The 20,457-nt window shown below is 34.2% G+C and overlaps 1 protein-coding gene across 5 annotated transcripts; it reads right to left on the bottom strand.

Annotated features, from left to right (window-relative positions):
• Positions 1-670: 670 nt before the first annotated feature.
• On the bottom strand, positions 671-19,926 carry LOC107012345 (SET and MYND domain-containing protein 4). 5 transcript variants are annotated; one of them, XM_027915904.1, is made up of 16 exons: positions 19,698-19,926; positions 19,412-19,546; positions 18,314-18,400; positions 15,878-15,949; positions 15,125-15,326; positions 14,167-14,285; positions 13,266-13,658; positions 13,044-13,178; positions 12,179-12,298; positions 11,838-11,993; positions 11,091-11,318; positions 6,003-6,160; positions 5,591-5,705; positions 5,382-5,462; positions 2,277-2,380; positions 1,098-1,210 (listed from the first exon to the last, which is right to left on the bottom strand). In XM_027915904.1, exons 1-15 carry the CDS (start codon positions 19,824-19,826, stop codon positions 2,318-2,320), a joined length of 2,193 nt encoding a protein of 730 aa, XP_027771705.1. In that variant the 5' UTR covers positions 19,827-19,926; the 3' UTR covers positions 1,098-1,210; positions 2,277-2,317. The 5 variants fall into 5 exon arrangements, with proteins under 5 accessions (XP_015067649.1, XP_015067651.1, XP_015067650.1 ...); XM_015212163.2 differs by lacking the exon at positions 2,277-2,380 and having other exon boundaries at positions 671-1,210; XM_015212165.2 differs by lacking the exons at positions 2,277-2,380; positions 19,698-19,926 and having other exon boundaries at positions 671-1,210; positions 18,314-18,431; positions 19,412-19,549.
• Positions 19,927-20,457: the final 531 nt, after the last annotated feature.

Genomic DNA, 20,457 nt, shown 5'->3' with positions numbered 1-20,457 from the left:
GAATCATCATGATTTTATAGCTACTAGCAAAAAAGAAGATACATTTTAGAATGATGGCATGCAAGTCGACAAATCGATACGTCTTTATGTTATATTTAATCTAGCTAGTTACATGTTGGATAATTCACATATTTATGATTTCAACTTTTCACTCTTGGTACCTCGTGTAACTCTTCATTTTTTTCATTTCATTCACTGTATCTCTCTTGCTTGGCGCCATTTCTTTTTCTTTTCATTCATATACCTCTCTTTTATTTATTTATGCATAACATTTTTTTTTACGATTTCAAAGCTACGAACATTGTTTATTTCATTTAATGCATAACTCATCTTTTTTATGATTTCAAAGCTCCAAACAAAGATGTAAATACATTTTATAATTATCTCATGTTATTCATGATAAATTCATGTTATATTCAATATATTTATATAAGTGCCTCATTATATTGATTGTATCAATCAATCGGTGAAGCATGACCATTAAGTTGAATTTTGCATTCCGCTTGAGAATAATAATTAATACAAGTATTTTATCACACTTCATAATTGATATGTAGTCTTTAAAATTGGGAAATTATTTGAGAGAATAGTAACTTATGCTACGGTTTAACATGTAAAAAGTAAAAAATGAACATTTAATTAATTTTAGCGTAATGGACAAGTAAAAGTGAACAGACATGCTAATCAACTTTGTTAAGGACATTTTGGTATGTCAACCTTTGGTGTTCCCACTTTCATATATGGTGATGATATGTCAATCAAATAAACACTCCCATGTTCATGCTGAAGAAATGTGTTTAGGACAGTTCAGAAAGCAATTCATCAAGATCAACAAACAAGCAGCGGTTACATAACCTGTGACTGGACCAGCTTAGCTTCATCGAAGTATGAAACTGATAGAAGTGTGGGTTTTACTTGGTGAAGGAGATGGATCATGCAAGTACAAGCAAATTTTTACTTTACAGCTTTGTTATTTGAGCACTCAACAGGATAAAATGTGACTCTAATCAGCATCTTGTCTAACTTTAAGAAGTCGCAAATATGGATATATTTCATCTGCATGTGATCCATAATATCGCGAAAGTATTGCAGTAATTCTGCTTATGCTACCAGAAGCAGCAGAATCACCCACCAGTATCTGAAGGGAGGCAAGCTTGATCAATTCATTTCCAATGGCAATGTGGTTAGCACCATAGAGTTTTTCCAAGATCTGCTTACAACTCATAAAACATTAATCAGATTATCATTTAAGAAATGAAACTTCTGGTAATAATGATATTAACTGTAAACTAAAGTTTTTTTTTCCTTTCTGAGAAGATGATAACTGCAAACTTAAGTCCCTAATTCATTCTAAGAATAAGAAAATGCAAATATAATGTGCTCACACAATACAAATAAAAAGGCACTAAGCAGTAATTTAGAGCTACTCAACATCTATTCAAGAGCCCAGTTTCTTAAATTATCAGTCGCTTGACAGCTTATTCACACTAGCATATGAAAGCACTATTTCAATGGATATGATGGTGAATAATGTATCTTCCCCAAGATGCAAGTGTAAACAACAAAGTCGAGAAAAATAAATAATCAAGACAAGAAAATTGGAGTAACAAAGTGTAGTATTTGATTTCACAAAGAAGTGTGTTACACTCTAGAATTTGTTAGACTTGAATTATAGCCAAGGGCTTGAATAGCTTGATCTCGAATCTTCAAACTTGGATTTGAATTATTCGGCGCGGACACTTGTATGGTTATAACAAATAATGAATATGAACTAGTAACTTGATCTTGATATTTTCTTTTGACCATGAATTTGCAGCCTTTGATCCACGAGCTCTCTTCTTGAACACCCCCCACCCCCCAAAAAAAAATGAGGCACCCTATTTATAATTGTAGGGGGTGGTGTGGCTATGGGATTTGATATCACATTCCTCTAGTGAAATGCTTTGATTTGATTAGTCAGAACATATGACATTATTCTAGTGGCTCATTCAATTTGACTTAGATTGCCACATAATTTTGACACGTGAATGATTCTAGTAGCTTATTTAATTTGACTTGAATTGCCACATGGCATGATTTCAGTAACTTATTTAATTTGACTTCCGTTGCCACATAACTTTGACATGTGCCATAATTCTAGTGACTTATTTAATTTAACTTGGATTGTCACATAAAGTGGTTCATTTAACTTGATTTGAATTGCAACATAACCTTTAAATTTAATACCGTCCAAATTAAAATCTTGAGTCCAATCATCTAAAGTAGGAAGTACCTACAAGCAATTTGATCTCCACTTCACTATCCTTATGATTCGATATTACAAGGTATCGCAACTTGGAAGAAGAGGACGTCGAATCTTTAAAGTAAAGCTTGATTCAAACTGCACAAAAAAAAATTACAAGTGTTTTATTAACACTTAAATTAGTAATTCAATAATCAAGATAACTGTTTCTTTGAGTGCGAATTATGCATAGTCTAAGCGATGTAAAGTCTTTGGCTCAAGATGATGTGATGCTTTTGGCTTAAATCATGTAATCTTTGCCCCATACGGTGTAAAGTCTTTGGCTCAGACAACATGATGCCTTAGACTTAAATCATGTAAAGTCTTTGCCTTAGACGATGTCAAGTCTTTGGCTCCAATGACATGATTCCATAATATTAATTCACGTAACATCTTTGCCTTAGACGGTGTAAAGTCTTTGGTTCGGACGATATGATGTCATCAGCTTAAAACATGTGAAGTCTTTGCCACAGATAGTGCAAAGTCTTTAGCTCAGACAACATGATGTCTTCCGCTCAAATCAATAAAAGCCTATCCTAAGACGGTGTAAAGTATTTGCCATGAGCAGTGTATGATCATTGTCTCAAACAATGCAACACTTTCGGCTCAAATAATATAAAACTTAGTTGTACCTAAGGTAATATTTTTCCACTTGTGAAATAAAGGGAAAAGGAAATCATAGATTGGATGAATAAAAGAAAATTGACGGAAGCAAGGCCAAGAATATAGATTGACTTCTGTTAATGAGTTTTCTTATTAGACACTATATTTGTGACTATAATTCGCGTTAACTCATTAACAGAGGTCAACCTATATTCTTGGTCTTGCTTTTGTCAATTTTCTTTTTATTCATCCAATCTATAAGTTCATTTTCCATTTATTTCATAAATAGAAAAATATTACTTTAGGTATGAAGAAACTTTATATTATTTGAGCCAAAATTGTTGTATTTTGAGCTAATGATTTTACATTGCTCATGGCGAAGACTTTGTGTCGTCTTAAGACAAAGGCTTTTCATGATTTGAGCTAAAGGCATTATGTTGTCTAAGCCAAAGACTTTTCACCGTCTGCGGCAAAGACTTCACATGTTTTAAGTTGATGGCATCATATTGACTGAGTCAAAGACTTAGACAGTCTAAAGCAAATGCGTTACACTTTTTAAGATGATGACATCATGTCGTCCGAGTTAAAGACTTTACACCGTCTAAGGCGTGCAAAGACTTAACATGATTTAAGTTGAAGACATCATGCCGTCTGAGCCAAAGACCTTACACCGTTTAAGGCCAAGATTTTACATGTTTTAAGATGATCGCATCATGTTGTCTGAGCCAAAGACTTTACACCGTTTAAGGTAAATACTATATGATTTAAGTTGAAGGCATCACATGATCTTAAGTCAAGGACTTAACATCACCTTGACTATACATAGTTTGCGCTCAAAGAAACAGTTATTTATTATCTAGATTCATAACCTTGATTATTGAATTACTAACTTAAGTGCTAATAAAACACTTGTCCTCTTTTCTTTTTTTGTGCAATTTGAATCATGGTTTACTTCAAAAATTGATGTCCTCTTCTTCCAAGTCGCGATACCTTGTAATATCGGATCAAAAGAATAGTGAAGTGGAGACCAAATTGCTTGTAGGTACACCATTAGGTGGTCAGTATGCTTCTCCATAGGAACTTTCTGGTTTAGATGATCAGACTACTAAAAAAAATTGATTATTGAGAAATCTGCCTGTGACTCGTCCTTTGGACCAATCACAGTCTTATAAACTCGAAAGATAATGGGTCTGCCCCTCTACCCTTCTCCACCTAAATATTAGGATTTGCTGGTGTGGGGCTTGGACCTGTGACTTAAGCCACAAACCCTCCACCTTTTGCCACTCGAGTTAGGCCTTGGGGACTTGGACTCTTAAAATTTTATTGGATTTAAATTTGAAAATTAATTTGGATTATAGTAAATTCAAAAAAACAATTCATATTAGGTGGCAATCCAAGTCAATTAAAAAATGAACCATTAGAATCATGACACGTGTCAGACTTATGTGGCAATTCAAGTCAAATTACATAAGTCACTAGAACTATGTCACATGTCAAAGTTATGTGACAATCCAAGTCAAATTAAATGAACAACTAAAATTATCTCACATGTCAAAGTTATGGCAAAATCCAAGTCAAATTAAATAAGTCACTAGAATAATGCCACGTGTCAAAGTTATGTGGCAATCCAAGTCAAATAAAATGAGTCACTAGAATAATGCGACGTGTATATGTTACATGTTCCAACCAATCAAATTGAAGTTTCTCATTAAAGGAATGTGATTGGTTAGTTAAAACGAACCAATCAAATCTCATAGGCACACCACCCCTACAACTATAAATAGGGGTCTTCATTATTCTCAGAAAGAGGGGTTTCTAAACAACAAGAAGCAAGAAGAGAGCTCGTGGATCAAAGGCTGCAAATTCTCTACAAGTTGCAACTTCATGTTCGAAGTTACAGAACAAAGGCAAATATCAAGACTTTAAAAATCAAGTTACCTGTTCATATTCATTATTCGTCATAAGTTCGTGACGAATAATTCAAATCCAAGTTTGAAGACTGTTAGAATAGGAATAAGTATTTTTTACTTAGAATAGGAATTAGAATAGGAATAAGAATAGGAATTCTAGTTGGAAAAGGTTTCCAATGTAGTGTCTATAAATAGGGTCTTCATGTAACAATTTAGATACGCAATTCAATAATATTTTCTCCAATATTTCTCACAAAGACGAACATTCAAGATCAAGCTATTCAAGCCCTTAGGTATAAAATCAAATTCAAGTCTTAACATATTTCATATTAGTTGAAGAATCAGAGGATTATTATAGAGATTGTAACACACTTCATTTTGAAATCAAATACTATACTTTGTTACTCCGATTTTCTTGTCTTGATTATTTATATTTCTCCGCTTGAAATTTGTTGTTTATAAGAAGTAATGCCCCTCCAATAATATAATGATAATTATACGTCAGGAACTAATAAATGTGCTGATGATCAATTCATAGATGAGCCTCAAAGGGAGTAAATTTGCTCCATACTGCAGAGTAAGCTAACCTGTATAGATGCTTTACAGTGATCAATAGCAGCTTGTAGTTCTCCTACCAAACAGAATGCCTGAGCAAGATTGTCCTCCACCTGAAAAATATAAACAGAATAAAAATATTAGTTCCTCCCTAATTATCAGGCAATTCAATGAACCCCACAAGCAAATTTACTCTTGCTCACTGAAACAGAGGACATCATAGAGCAGACCCTGTATTTACCTCTGCAATTATCTTGTTATAAGGATGGAATATTGTTCTGAGAAGATCTGCATACTTCACAGCATCTCGAAGAATATTGGTTGGGACATCATTTGATGCTATTGCATCTTGCAGCCTGTTTGGCAAGTAAGTACCAGAGCTACTTAAAAGTGAAAATGAAGGTCAACTTTCACCAGAGCAGTTGTGTGATATGAAAGGACACATCAATTTTCAATGTTCTGAAGTCTAGTGCTATATCGACATGCCAATTAGTTTGTCAAACTTGGAGAGTGCTGTGACAACTTTTAAAGACAACAAATACAATAAACCTGTGCCCTATCCCAACGACTTCTTGAACATATTTTTTTCCAATTTTAAGTATATTCTTTGAAGTTAATGTGTCCAGCATGATGAATGAGAAGGTCTATCGTACCTCTTACAACAATTCTCAGTTTGACTGATTGCCGCACATGAAGATTCCAGATCTCTATATGAATCACAAACCAAGCAATGTTGAGGTTCCAACTTATAATCAGATTCAAAAACATGGCAAGCCACTTCAGCAATATTAGCATCTTTGAGCTTCTCAACCTTCAATGTTAAGAATGTGTTAGGCATTCAAACTAGTAATAACAATAACAAGCATTCAGAAGTTTACTAGACTTCACACATAATGACTTGTATACTTCTTAAATATTAGCTAAAGGAACACATACTCAAAATGACCAGATGGTTCATTGGTCTGAGGGCCTGTTTCCTCTGGTTCGATCTCAGTCAGCAGCTCAATTCGCCAGTCAAAACGTTTTCTTTTAATAATAATAATAGGAATACAGTAGGCTTCCTTCCACTTCCCAACAAGGATTTTCTTCCCTCTTTATATTTTCCTTTTTTTTCCACATAAAGAATCTTCAACTTCAAGCCATTGACAATCATCATTGCCAAGGCCCAAGGTAAAATTCTTTTTAGTTCATGATTTCTCTTCTTAGTAAACAAACTAACAAAATCGGAAATTTTAAAATACATGACTTTAGTTTTCATAAAAAAAAAAAATTGTCATTACTTATAATTATCAAGAGCTAATGAATTGGTTATCTCAGATTTCCATACTTTACGGATGAATTTGACATTGGTAAGATCTCATTATTTTTATTCAAGTTGAAAGTGATGTGTTCCTTTAAATTAATTTTGAAGGGTGTGATTCCCTTTTCTTAAAAAAAAAATGTAAAAGGGGTGTAATTTCTCTTCTTTATTATGAATTTGTGATTCTCGAATGAGATAGAGGTGAGAGTCCTCTTTTTTATTATGAATTTGTGATTCTAGAACGAGATAGAGGTGAGAGTCCACTTCTTTATTATGATTTCTTATTCTCAAACGCGAAAGAAGTGTGATTCCTATATTAAGTTGCAAGGGTATGATTCTTTAATGAGAAAGTGGTGTGATTCCTCTATTTTATTTAAATTTGCAAGGGTGTGATTCCTCTATTTTATATGAATTTGCAAATGTGTGATTCCATCATTTTTTATTGTGAAAGATGTGTGATTCTCTTATCCTAAATTTGCAGGAATATTTATCCTTGAATGTATAAATGGATGAATTCTTGATTAAGCACCCACATTCTAGTAGCGGTCTATCTGTTAGTTCACATGTAACTCCAGAAGTTTAAAGAAAGATAATTTCACCTCCTCTTTGAAATGTTGATTATTTATGGGGTTGGATCTTTAAAACGGGGTCCTAAAGAAAGAAAACACCATTTTTTAAATATGATTCTAATATTCGAGATGTTGTGAGGAGACATTATATTTTGATGGAGCCTTATCAATTGGAACTTTGTGTATGTCCTAAAACAATGTTTGGGACCAAAGATTACCAATTTAATCCTTAGTGGTTTAAACCTCCATATTTTGCTTGGTTGGAATATTGCATAATAGGTGATTTATTTTGTTTGTGTTGTTATTTCTTCAAGAATGAATTTGAAAGTCAATGCAATGCGGGAAAATCATTTATACAAAAAGGTTTTCGAACCTGGAACCACGGTCACGAAAGAAATCGGTTGTATGTTGGTGATGTAAATAGTATTCATAACAAATGTTTGAATAGGATGCCAAACTTTGCAAGTCAACGTCAATCGATTCAATCTTCACAAGCAAAGTGAGAAAACAAAAAGTGATTATCGAATTTACTTTAATGCTTCAATTGATGTGGTAAGGTCCTTAAAAAAGGATTACCGTTTCGTAATCATGATGAGAGTGAAGATTCCAATTACAAAGGTCTTTTTCTTAAAATTCTAGAATTTCATGGGGTTAACCATCAACATGCTCCAAACAATGCTATGATGATTTGTTCGACAATTCAAAAAGCGAGTGTGGATGCTTGTGCTAAAGAAACAATTAAGGCTATCATTAAAGACATGGATAGTGATTACCTTAGAATACTGACATCTCACATAAAAAGCAGATGAAAATAGTCTTACAATATTGTTAACAAAAATAGAGAGTTGATAAAAAGTTTTTTGGATATTGTTCATGTGAGTGATACGTCTCCAAGATCATTGCAAAAAGCAATTTACTCTTTAATTTCTCGCTATATCTATTGAGACTTCGTGGAGTAAGGTTAAGATGGAGCTAGTTATATGCAAGAAGAAAATGGTCAAAAATCTTAGATTTTGCAAGATGCTCCAAATGTTTTTATTTATGACAATGGAAATTCGAAGGCGATACCCTTTGGGTGTGCACAAGATAAAACTCCGCTTCTATGCAATAGCTCACAAACCATTGGGCCACCCCGAAGGGTCCTAAATGCTTTTTATAAAGAGACAAAAGTGTCAATTGAAATTGATAAACAAAGCACTGAATACAATATGCAGACGGAGCATCTTGCAAAATCACAGACTTTAGGCCATTTTTTCTCCTTGCATATTATTAGCTATATCGTAGCCTTGTCCACGTAGTCTCGACAGACATAGCGAGAGATCCAAAAATAAAGAGTATGTTGTTTTTTGCAATGATCTTTCGGATGTATCACTCACATGCAATACCAAAAAACTTTCTATCAACTCTCCATTTTTGTTAATATATCGTAAGACTAGTGTTAGTGTCATTTGCTCTTTATGTGAGATGTCTTTCAATTCATCAACTAGTATTCCAAAATAATCATCATCCATGTCTTTAATGATAGTTTTAATTGTTTCTTTAGCATAAGCATCCACAATCTTTTTCGAATTGTCGAACAAATATTCATATCATTTTTTTGGAGCAAGTTGTAATATTACCTTTCCCACATCCGGAACGTTTAACCCCATGTCTAAAAGTTCAAGAAAAAAGATTTTTGTAATCACAATCTTTACTCTCATCATGACCACAAAATGGCAATTCGTTCTTAAGAGAAACTTTACCACAACAATTGATGCATTTAAGAGAATTTGATAATCACTTTTTGGTTATGAAGAAAAGATTGAATTCATTGACGTTGATCCGCAAAATCTAGCATCTTATCAAATATTTGTCATGAATACTATTTAACTCATCAACATGCAATCAAATTCTTTCCAAACCATGGTTTCATTCTAAACCATCTTGTATAAATGATTTCCACGACTTTCAAATTCATTTTTGACCAATTAACAACACAAGCAAAATACAACATCTTTTATGTTATATTCGAACCAAGCAGAATGTGGAGGTTTAAACCGCTGAGGATTAAATTGTTGATCTTTGGTCCTAAACATTGTTCTTGGATATACATAAAGTTTCAATTGATAAGGCCTAATCAAAATACAATGTCTTCTCACAACATCTTGAATATTAGTATCATATCCAAAAATGGGTTTTCTTTATTTGAAATCCCGTTTAAGAGATCCAACCTCAAGAATTCAATCAACATTTAAGGGAGGAGGTGGAATTGTGTCTCTTTGAATTTCTAGAGCTACATGTGAATTTACTGAAGAATCGCTACTAGAAAGTGGTTGCTTAATCAAGAATTTATCCATATAGATATTCAAGGATAAATGTTCCTATAAATTCGAATTACTATTCAACTTAGTCGCACATTTAACTTGCAAATTTAAAAAAAAATAAGGGAATCACACACCTTTCACAATAAAAAAAGGGAATCACACCCTAACAAATTCAAATAAAATAGAGGAATCACACCCCTTGCATATTTAGATAAAATAAAGGAATCACACCCTTTTCACATTAAAAAATAAGAAATCATACCCTTGCAACTTAATAATAAAATAGAGGAATCATACCCTTTCACAGTCACATTTGAGAACAAGAAATCACAAATTCATAATTAAAGAAAAAGAGGATCCAGACCTCTTTCACATTCTAGAACCACAGATTCATAATAAAGAAGAGGAATCACACCTCTTTCATCACCCCCTCAAAATTAATAATAAAATAAAGGAATGCATTCCTTTCAACTTGAATTTAAAAAAAAACTTACCAATGTCAAATTCATCTACAAAATATGTAAGTATGAGATAACCAATTCATTAGCTCTTAGATGATTTCCTATTACAAGTAATGACAAGATTAATTTTTTTATGAGAATCCTAAAAAGTCAAGTATTATGAAAATTTCAGTTTTGTTATTTTGTACTAAGAAGAGAAATCATGAACTAAAAAGAATTTTTCCTTGGGCAATGATGATTTCTCTAGGGAAAAATTACTGAAGTACACGTTTTATGTTTTTCTTATTTCCAATATCCCCTTCTATTTCTAAAAACCTCAAGTCCCTCATTTCTCTCCTAATGTAATTAATCTATTCGAGACATGGTAATATATCCGAGTCATCCGAGCTACATACTATGTATCCGGTTTATGTTATAATGTATCTGAAATACTCTTTAATGTATCCGGAAGGTACAAATTTTAAGGAATTATTTTAATTAGAAAAAAGGTAGGGAAAAAATGTAATTTATTTTTTACACTATGGGATTTATGTAAATTAGACTTTCTCTAGATTCTCAAAGGCTTGAAGTTGGAGCTTCTTTGTGTGAAAAATAAAAGTAAAATATGAAGAGGGAAGAAAAAAGTGTTGCTAAGAAGTGGAAGGAAACCTATTATATTCCAATTATTACTAAAAGAAAACATTCTGATATTAGGGCTTAAGAGTTTAAAACATGTTTTAATCTAAAAAATAAAGGGGCAAATTGAGTAGCTGGCGGGGATCAAACCAGAGACCGCAATGTTGAAAATGGACCCTCAAACCAGTGAACCATCTGGTCATTTCGAGCATGGGTTCCTTTAGCTAATATTAGATATATTTTTTAAGAAATATACAAGAAATCCGAGTTTAGTCGGATGACCACGGGTTCCCGTGACCCAATTTTTACACATAAATTCGCCCCTACATCCAAAATGATTGTATATAGTCGCATACATCTAAAATGATTGTAATGTAGTGTCTATAAATAGGCTTCAGTGTAATAATGCAGTCAACCCTTCTTAATAATATTTTCTGAGTATCATTTTTCACAAAAATAATTTGTCCTAGAAACAATTGCATCATTAAAATACCTGCTTACTGTACACTGTAGGGGCATCAATGAGGAGCTTCAGTTTTTGCTTCTCACATGTAGTGACAGTACGATCAAGGATCACTCCTAAACAATTTAGTTTAGTGCACCTATAAGCATTGATGACAAGGTCAGAAACATTCAACTCTGAGCAGCTAGTACATTGACATGTAAATGAGTAGCGGTCTTCTAAGAGTCGTTGACGGTCTTTGCAGTCCCACTGCCCTACCTGCAAAACAACCACATCCCAAATTGACAAAACATTACACAGGTGAAAGATCATAAACAAATCAAAGGGTCAGAAGCTGCAGTTGCATGAGCGCGCCAAACAACCACATCCCAAATTGACAAAACATTACACAGTAGAAAGATAATAAACAAATCAAAGGGCCAGAAGCTGCAGTTGCATGAGCTTGCCTCCTTGTCTCCCTCTCCATCCCTCTCCCCCTATTTTGGTTTCCTTTAAAAGGTTACAGGAACATATTGAAATCTATGATACTTTTTTTTCTTGATCATTCTTGAAATAATCTAGTGCTCAGAATTTCTTCCTTCAGTTACCAAATCATAATGATAGCAATGACCTAGGAATTTGTGTAGACTGCTGCTGACTACTTCTATTTAGCATTCACAGGAAAATATAAGGATGTGATATTAAAACCTCAGAAAGCAAGATAAAGGTTCTAATTTTAGACTCCAAAATCCTAAATCTTAAAAAATAAAGACAGAGGTTCTGACTAAACATTGTTACCTGGGGGCCATAAGATAGCTCCAGTTCAGAACCAGCTAAAATGTATTCTGTAGCTTGTACATGGAGGGTCCGTGAAAGAAAATATGTGTGGATGTTTGGCTGGCAAGAGTGGTTGAAAAAACTACCAGCTACATAAACAGCTTGACCCACTTTAACCTGTAGAAGGAAACATTAGAACCACAGATTGAAGCTTTACCAAACTCAAATTTCTGAAAAATAACAGTGTACTAGTCAATGATATTCTGAGCTATCTGCAATGCCCTGTGAGTGCCAATTTAAGCTAAGATATGCAGTAAACTAATGCACAAGACATAGAAAATGTGTGTCAGAGAAATACATACTTGTTCTATATTACTGGTTAAAGCATTCCCAGGCTCGTATATTGGCCCTTTTACCTCTGGAGCTTGCATACGGACAACTGCCATGGAATTTACTTGGATTTGAGAAAGAAGGATAACAGGCTGCAAGGAAAACAACGGCTCTGAGGATCACCCAAAATCTAATGCTGGAGTGATTTTTCCATATAATTCATGGACTCAAAGGAGGGCATTCAGTAGAGTTATACTTCTGAATCCAAAGTTCAAACAGTAAAGATGTAGGAAGCCACAGAGACATATGGTAATGACCTAGTACTAAAGCATATTAGGGTTCTCAAAAAAAGCTATTACTGCATCTCTCCTTTCTAAGCGAAATTTTTTTTTTTTTTGAAATGAAAGAGATTCACAGTACCACCAAACCAACAAAGCAAAAATATGAGGATCATGCTGAGTCAAAATAAAGAAGTGCCCCAAACAGAAATAAGATGTATATTCTCTTTATCAATCCATCCCAAAACATTGAGCTCTTAACAGTGTTTAACAGAAAGATTAGCAGTTATTAAGAATACATCAAAAGCAATGTATATGGAGACATAGGTTTACAAATCCACAAAGCAAGCTTAATATCAACAGTTTGTCCAGACTGAATCTAACAAAATTTTGGGTATAGCTGCATATTTAGACACCGTCAGTTCATCTTCATAGGCTTATGTTTTTCTTTTCTTCTTCTTCCTTTTCTTTTTCCTCTCTGGAATCTGGAGAATGATTAATGTAGAATATTTGCTAGTTTATAGAGATGCAAAGAATAATATCATTGTACAATCAGCATGAAACCTGCATGCAACTTCTTCATTCAGAATGCAGAGAATTTCTGGAGAAAGGATATTGCCTTTGAAACCATTATCCCACTAATGGGCAGTTCCGTTCTGTAAACATGCTGAAGACAGTGCAGTAGAATGATAGAGTAGATATGCATCTCCAATTTGCTTTCAGGAGGGAGTTGTACATAATTGTGAGAAAGATCCTACAAAATCCAGTCATCAGCTATCCAATTAAATGCTTCTTGGGAACACAGACAAGAAAAACAAAACCCAAACATTTGAGCATTTACCAGGAACCCAACAAGGTTAGAATCCGCACTTGCGTGTCTATTTTGCTCGATGACTTTCACAAGGATTCTACCAGCCAAAACTACTTCTGACGGTAATATCAGAGGCCAATGAAAACCTTGACATTCATGCCTGTGCTCAGCAATATGCCCAGTATCTAAAGTAGAAGTGCCTGCCAGAACAACATCTGACATATAGTTCTTCAGATCATCTGCTAAGCCCTCAAGATCACTAAAACTATTAGAGCTCCTATCAAACTTTGGCGCGCCAGCTTGTTTTTGACACCAGTCACTGCAGTACAATGGAATTGAACATGACACACAAGAAATGGCATCTGCTGGCAGTTCATTGAAGCAAAAATGGCAGTGAGTCTCCCGACATTTCTTCAAGATAACCTGCATTGGATTTAGCATGGTAAGAACCAGATAGCCTTGAAACAAATGGTTAGTGCTTCATAATTTTAATGTTTATTACTGGTATTTGAAAAACTAAAGATCCTCAGACTGAGCTGTATCAGAGTCCCAAGAAAGATGAAGGGGGAGCAGAAGGAGAAAATGATTATTTGGATGCCACAAATATTATAAAAGAAAATGCATCCCTTGGAAAAAAATTATACTCGTCAAGATAATAAGAAGAGTAGTTGACACTGCACCCAAGGGTGGTCAATGAAGTAGGTTAAGAACCATGAGGTCTCAGGTTCAAATCCCAGTAGAGGCAAATAACACTAGGTGATTTGTTTCCATATATCCAAGCCTTGTTGGATAGAGTTTCCCAGTACTTGGTGATGACGGTAGGTAGCAGGTACACCATGGAATTAGTTTAGGTGTGTGCAAGCTAGCCCAATTACAGCTGTTATAAAAAAAAGTTGTTGACATTGTGAAAGGCGGAAGGTTTGGCTCATACCGCAGCATAAGGATCTTCTTTATGAACTAAGGACGCTTCAGAAACATCATCCACACAAAACATTCCTCTCCCCTTGGTTGTAGTAAGCAAACACTGAAGTTTTACTTGGTCTGGCTCATCTGTCACATAAGACCTACATTATAAGAGATCAAAGGAGAAGAGAAGCATGTCACCATATAGCAAAGCAAATCAAGAGCTACCTGATTTTGATAAACAAAACGACATGCACAAACAATACACAATGAAGAGAATGATGAACAGTTGTATGGTGCTTAATCAGCATTAGAATTCGAATATTTTTCATTGTAGAATGTGCACAAACTTTACCAATAAATAAAGGTAATCCTTTAAGATGACAAGAAACGAGTACAAAAGTGGCAGGTATCCCATGGAATTAGTCGAGAAGCGCACAAGCTGGCTGGGACACCACGGTTATCCAAAAAAAAGTGTGCAACAGTATACTTTGCTTATTGTATTTTATTTTGATAAGGCAAGATTTATATACTTGCTTCATTTTTCAAAGATAAGATAGCAGATAATAGGCACAAAACTGGTGTCTAATGCTGGAGTAGAACGAAGGAAACAGGATGAACACTGCTGTCCTCAACAGTAACACTTCTATAAGAATAGATATCGGCTGTTCAGCATCAGAGTCAATCTTTCAAGCACATCAAATAATTATACTAATGAGAATATGAGATCAGCTTAATACATGCAACCTTGAATGTGGAGGAGTTAAGTATGATGAAGGTGCAAGCATAGCTTTTCACATTCAAAAGAAACATATAATATAACAGACAATGAAATTGTCACTGGGTACTTTTTAGGAAGGATTCTCAGGGATAAACAGCTGGTCTTTTTCTATTTTTGGGAATAAAAACATAATTAGGTTTCATATGATTAACAGCTGGTCTTCTAAGAAGAGAGAAACATTAATTCGTCACCAATAGAGTCTTACCAGGAACTTCTGACTGATTCTGGTTGGTTTTCTTCCCCGGGATCCCTATTCTCTTGAATTTATCTAGTGCAATCTTTAGTTCTGCTTCAATCTGTCTTTTTCCACTTGAAGATATCTCTAACATTAATGAGATATTCAGATCTCGAATTGCATCCTCAAATTTACCCAAAGAAATGTTTCCTTTACCTCTCCGGAACCATGCCTAAAATAAAGTATAATTGAAAGACAACAGTTCACTTTGTTGAGATGTGAAAGAGAGTTAATCAAGAAACTGAAGAAATTAATATGGAATTAGCTTTAAATCCCCCCCAAAAATAGTAGTTAACTGTTGTATCCATTGATTTTCTGTCAACAGTATATACTATAAATAACGTGAATATTATATGGAATAGAACGGAGAAAGATGCTTGACAGAGGAAAACTGAATGTTCTGCCAAATGTAATATCGAGCACTCAGCCACTCACTGGAGTTAACTGAGTTCAGTTTTAAGAAGTCAACTAATTATTGGTCAAAAAGAAACAGCACAAGGAGGACAAAAACCAGATCAGTTTTCCTTTTGAATAAATAGCACTGACATTCCAAACTCTTGCTACTATAAAAGATCAACTGCTCGTTGTGACCCAAAAGACATGTTGTATCTTTCTTCATTCAAATAAAAAACAGAAGATAAAACAATATACATTAAACGAAATGGAAAACCTTAAGCATTTTATCAAAGAAAAAAGGAGACAAGTGAGTACAGCTGCATTCACCTTGGCATAGCGTGGAGATACTCTAAGGGCCCTGCTGCAATCTCGTAAACACTCCAAAAGCAAGCCCATTTTCTGAAGACAAAAAACATTCGGTTTGGTATATAAAAGAATACAAAGTATTGATTGCTAATGAAGAAAGAAACAAAATGATTCAGATTTTAGAATACAACATGACCTCATAATTGTTCCTGAAAAAAGGTTGGGAGTGATGTTTGGATTGGTCACAACCTTTGTCTGAAATCCTACCATGTATTTTCAGCACTAGCACCTGAACTTCTCTAGCTAAACAAGTTCCTCTTTTTCTGCTTCTTCCTTTATCTCCATTAATGCCTCTACCTCCTTTGACATTTCTTAATCAGTGAAATATCAGTCCAAGTTTATCGAACTCCAACAGAACTATTTTCTTTTTGGAGTGATGTTTGGATTGGTCAACAACCTTTGAAGATTTTGTTTCCTGATATATACCTTTTGAACCAACAGCAGAGAGCAACAATCTTGGAAGTCAGGGATAATCAAGGATGGAATCTCAGCTTTAGAAGAATGCTCAATGATTGGGAAGTGGAAAGGTTGACAGACTTTTACAACACCCTTGAACAGTTCAAGGATTATTCTACCAGGGTGGACAGTTTAGTTTGGTTGAAGGACAAGCAGGGAAGATTCCCTGTCAAATCATATATCATATCATATATCCCCCTACATGGTGTCACCACAAATCAGAATTCTCTTTTCATTTATTTATTTCCAATATTAGCCCTACATACATGAAAAGTTGTGATTTAAATGAAAAGTTGTGATTTTTATGAAAAGTTGCAAACTTAATGAAGAGTTGCGACTTTTATGAAAAGTTGTGACTTTTGTGAAAGGTTGTGACCTTTCCGAAGGGTTGCATCTTCTCCAAAGAGTTGTAATATTTCCGATAAGGCACAATAAATATTCGTTCATACTACCCTTTATTGTCTATAAATAGATGGATTTCCTCTCATTACTTTGAAAATTCTAAACTACTTCTTTCTTCTGCACAATTAAATATTCATGTACTTTGCTCCTGTGGAGTGGCTAATTGATACAAATACTATTGCTTATGTTACAGATCCTGGTATGTATTTTTTCCGTTATTAATTTATGCTTACGTTATTAAGGATAACTGATAAGATGTTATAACTTTCATTTTAATTTAATTATTAATGTGTTTTACTACGCAATCTTGTATGTAAGGTAATATAGTGTTTTAGTTTTAATGACGGATGTGTTTGAGTATTATTTTGTAAATTCCATGATATTAAATTCCAGCGCGAAGCGCGGGTAATTTTACTAGTTTGCCTATAAATGGAAGTATGCAACAGTAATACAAGTCATCAATTTGGTTCCAAGCCTTGGAAGATGATTTGGAAAGTTGAGATCTCTTACAAGGTGGCATGTTTTACTTGGTTGGTGGCCAGACAAGCTGTTTTAACACAAGACAAACTTACGAAAAGGGGTCTTCATCTTTGCTTCAGATTCCTTATTGTGAATCTGAAGCTGAGATGATAAATCATCTTTTCTAACACTGTAGAGTGACAGAACAACTTTGGCAGTTTTCCATCCATTTGAGAGGGCTCAGATGGACTATGCCAAGGAATACATTAGAAGTTCTGGCTTGCTGGAACAGAGATGGTAGTTGCCAGGACACAGGGAGAGATGGAAGACTGTCCCAGCTTGCATCTGGTTGACATTATGGAAGGAGAGGAACCAGAGATGTTTTGATGATAAGATAATCACTTTCCAGAAATTGAAAATGAGCTGTCTAGTCTTTTTTCTATTTTTGGTGTATGCATAAATTCGCTCAAGAGGCAAAGGACATTACTAGTGTTTTGGAATGTTTATGGGGGACTAGGTGGTAGGTTTTGCTTTCTCTAACTAGTACTTGTAATTATTACTGAAAGTACATCATTAGTGTAGCTTTCTTTGCTAATAATAGATATATTAACTTCTCAAACAAAAAAATAGCTTCTCAGCGAACACGTAGTCCTGACTGTCTTTTACTTGAAGCACACCAAAATTCATCAAACTACCCATCAACAATTCCAACTTTTTTAATTTTCTCCTTGATGATAACTATAATGTGCCAATGAACTCAGAAGAGGATATTTGCTAAATGATAAAAGAAAATAACAAACAGCAATCTGAACAAAAGAATTAATAACTGAGAAATCCCATTTCAGTTAGTTTGCCAACCCCAGTTGGCCCATAGGTTCAAAATTCAGAGGAGTATGGGCCCATGCTTCAACCCTAGTGCCACTTAAATACCAGATTTCCTATCATTTTCGAGTCAATTACAAAGTTCGAACTTTTGACAAGCGTCCATACCACATATACCTGTTGCATCCTTACTATTGAACCAATTCTTAAAAATAATAGCATGAAACAGCTTGCAAATAGATAACATTTAATATTCACCTGCAAAGTAGAAGCACGGTTCACATACAGCAATGCTACCAGATTTATCTCCATATCACCCATATCTACAGGAGCAAAGCGCAGTGCCTATCCCATCCACAGAAGTGGCAACAACAATCTTCTATTAGGAATTGCCAAATACTTATCAGAAGAAGAGTGAAAATTAAAATGCAAAAGAAATAAGAAAAGGAAAGCAGGAAAGACAGTCTAGAAGGAATGCAGCTTTTAAAACGTGTTATGGATGAAGGTAAACTGACATTAAGTGTGCATGTTCATTACCCCACAGCTAAATACCCCAAATTGAAAGTGCGATAGTCTATCACCAGAAATTTCATAAGGGTAACGACATTTATCTCCACCTCTTCTTAGTCTTGCTCCAATGCTGCTTCTTTCACTTACCAGAGTTCACATGAACAAGGCATTGAAGGGAAGATTTTAATGAATTTAAGGCTTCTCTTAATCTCCCTTTTCAAAACCAACAAGACACATCTAATATATCACACATAAAACATAAATATCCTAATCTCTAACAATTCTGAAACGGCTAATAGTTAATCCGTGGTGCAGTTACGGTTTGAACAGTATCTCAAGAATGCTTTATCAATCCTACCTGGTGAGATGAAAGATTCCAGTTTGGTAATTCCTTTTTTTCTTGGAAGTAAATTAGCTAGTCCTACATGCTTAGACTAGAAATACATATTTGATGAGTACCTTTATGAATGAGTATACAGGTGCCTTTAACTCAAGTATAGAAAAGTCCAAACAGAAGCTTTAGCCACTGAATCTGAAACAACTTTGATGAGTTGTCTCAGTAGTGAACTGACTTTATTCTATTGGTTGTACGTTAATTGGCGTACCATACTTCTTGTTAGTTGTTTCAAACCAATATAAACCTTCTTCTTCTTTTCTTTCCACTTTTTTTTGCATTTTTTATTGTAAATTTGTCTAATATCCCAACTCCTAGAGAGGATGGAAATAATATTATAAGATCAGTCTGATTATGTAATCACAGAATGAAGATACCAATTCTGGGAAAAGCTTGTCCAGTTGTCCTATCTATATCAATTACATAATTTAGAAAAAACAAAATTAACCGACCTTGGAATAGAAAAGCAATGCGTTAGAATACTCTCCTTTGGAAAAGCATTCATTGCCCTTAAGCTTGTTTTCCAAAGCAGCATTCCGGTCCTTGCAACATAGAGCCACTGAAGGGTCCGTCAAGTCCTTAATCATCTGTGGAATAGTAAAAAAAGCACAATGTAAACAAAATTGCGCTGTTTTGTCCAAATTGTGTACACATGAGCACCAGACAGATGGAAACAAGTATTATAAACATACAAGGAAAAAAGGGAAAAAAAGTAGTAGAGAAAAGAGGAGAGAGAACTTGATGAAATTGAGGCAACTTGTGGAAGAAATGGAGTAGAGAAGAGCATGTTGATGGAAGTTGAGAGGGTGTGCTGTTGGATATTTCTTGCTTAAGGGCGTCGGGAACTGCTGATTTCAGAGTCTCCATGGGAGAGTAGGTTCAACCTTGTTGGAGCTATGAGGTGAGGGAGCAACAAAACCTATGGACTACTTGTCAATTTCCATTCAAAAAACAAGACTCTACTACTACTCAATTACCTTTTCCAAATTTAAAAATATTTTGCATATATATATATATCTTATTAAACTAGTAAAATAATTCGTGTTTCTAGATAAAATTTAATATCACAAAATTTATAAAATAATATCCAAAATCTTTTATGTATAGGAAAATAATGATTATAACATCTTATTATTTGTTCTTCAATCAGTCATCTTTAATTTGATTTTATAATTTATTATTTTACTTTCAGAATATGTTACTATTTGATATTTTAGGGAAATCAAATGAACACCAACATAAGATATTAAGTTTTTTAATAAATTATAATCTTTAGTGGAGGGAGAAATAAATAAATAAATTTTCAAAAGGCTAGAAAAAATCAATAAATATTCTAATTCTAACGCGTAAAAAGTTCAGCCCATCATTTTGTTTTACATGTGTCACTTTAAAGTTTCCCATTAAAATGTATCATAAATAACTATCAATATGAAAAATTAAATGGAGAATGTATCATATTGGGCAACAATTCAACTTACTATATATACTTGAAATGAAA

The sequence above is a fragment of the Solanum pennellii genome, chromosome 3 (assembly GCF_001406875.1).
Source record: "Solanum pennellii chromosome 3, SPENNV200".
NCBI lineage: Eukaryota > Viridiplantae > Streptophyta > Magnoliopsida > Solanales > Solanaceae > Solanum > Solanum pennellii.
Note: the sequence above shows the minus strand (reverse complement) of the source record. Positions and strands in the feature narration are given on the sequence as shown.

Excerpts from the sequence above, each read along its gene's own strand:
- LOC107012345 (XM_015212163.2), bottom strand. The coding sequence starts at position 19,826 with ATGGAGACTCTGAAATCAGCAGTTCCCGACGCCCTTAAGCAAGAAATA. Across the intron at positions 5,463-5,590 it reads ATAACAAGATAATTGCAGAG|GTGGAGGACAATCTTGCTCA; the intron begins GTAAATACAGGG and ends TATATTTTTCAG. Across the intron at positions 1,211-5,381 it reads ACTGTAAAGCATCTATACAG|ATCTTGGAAAAACTCTATGG; the intron begins GTTAGCTTACTC and ends AGTTGTAAGCAG.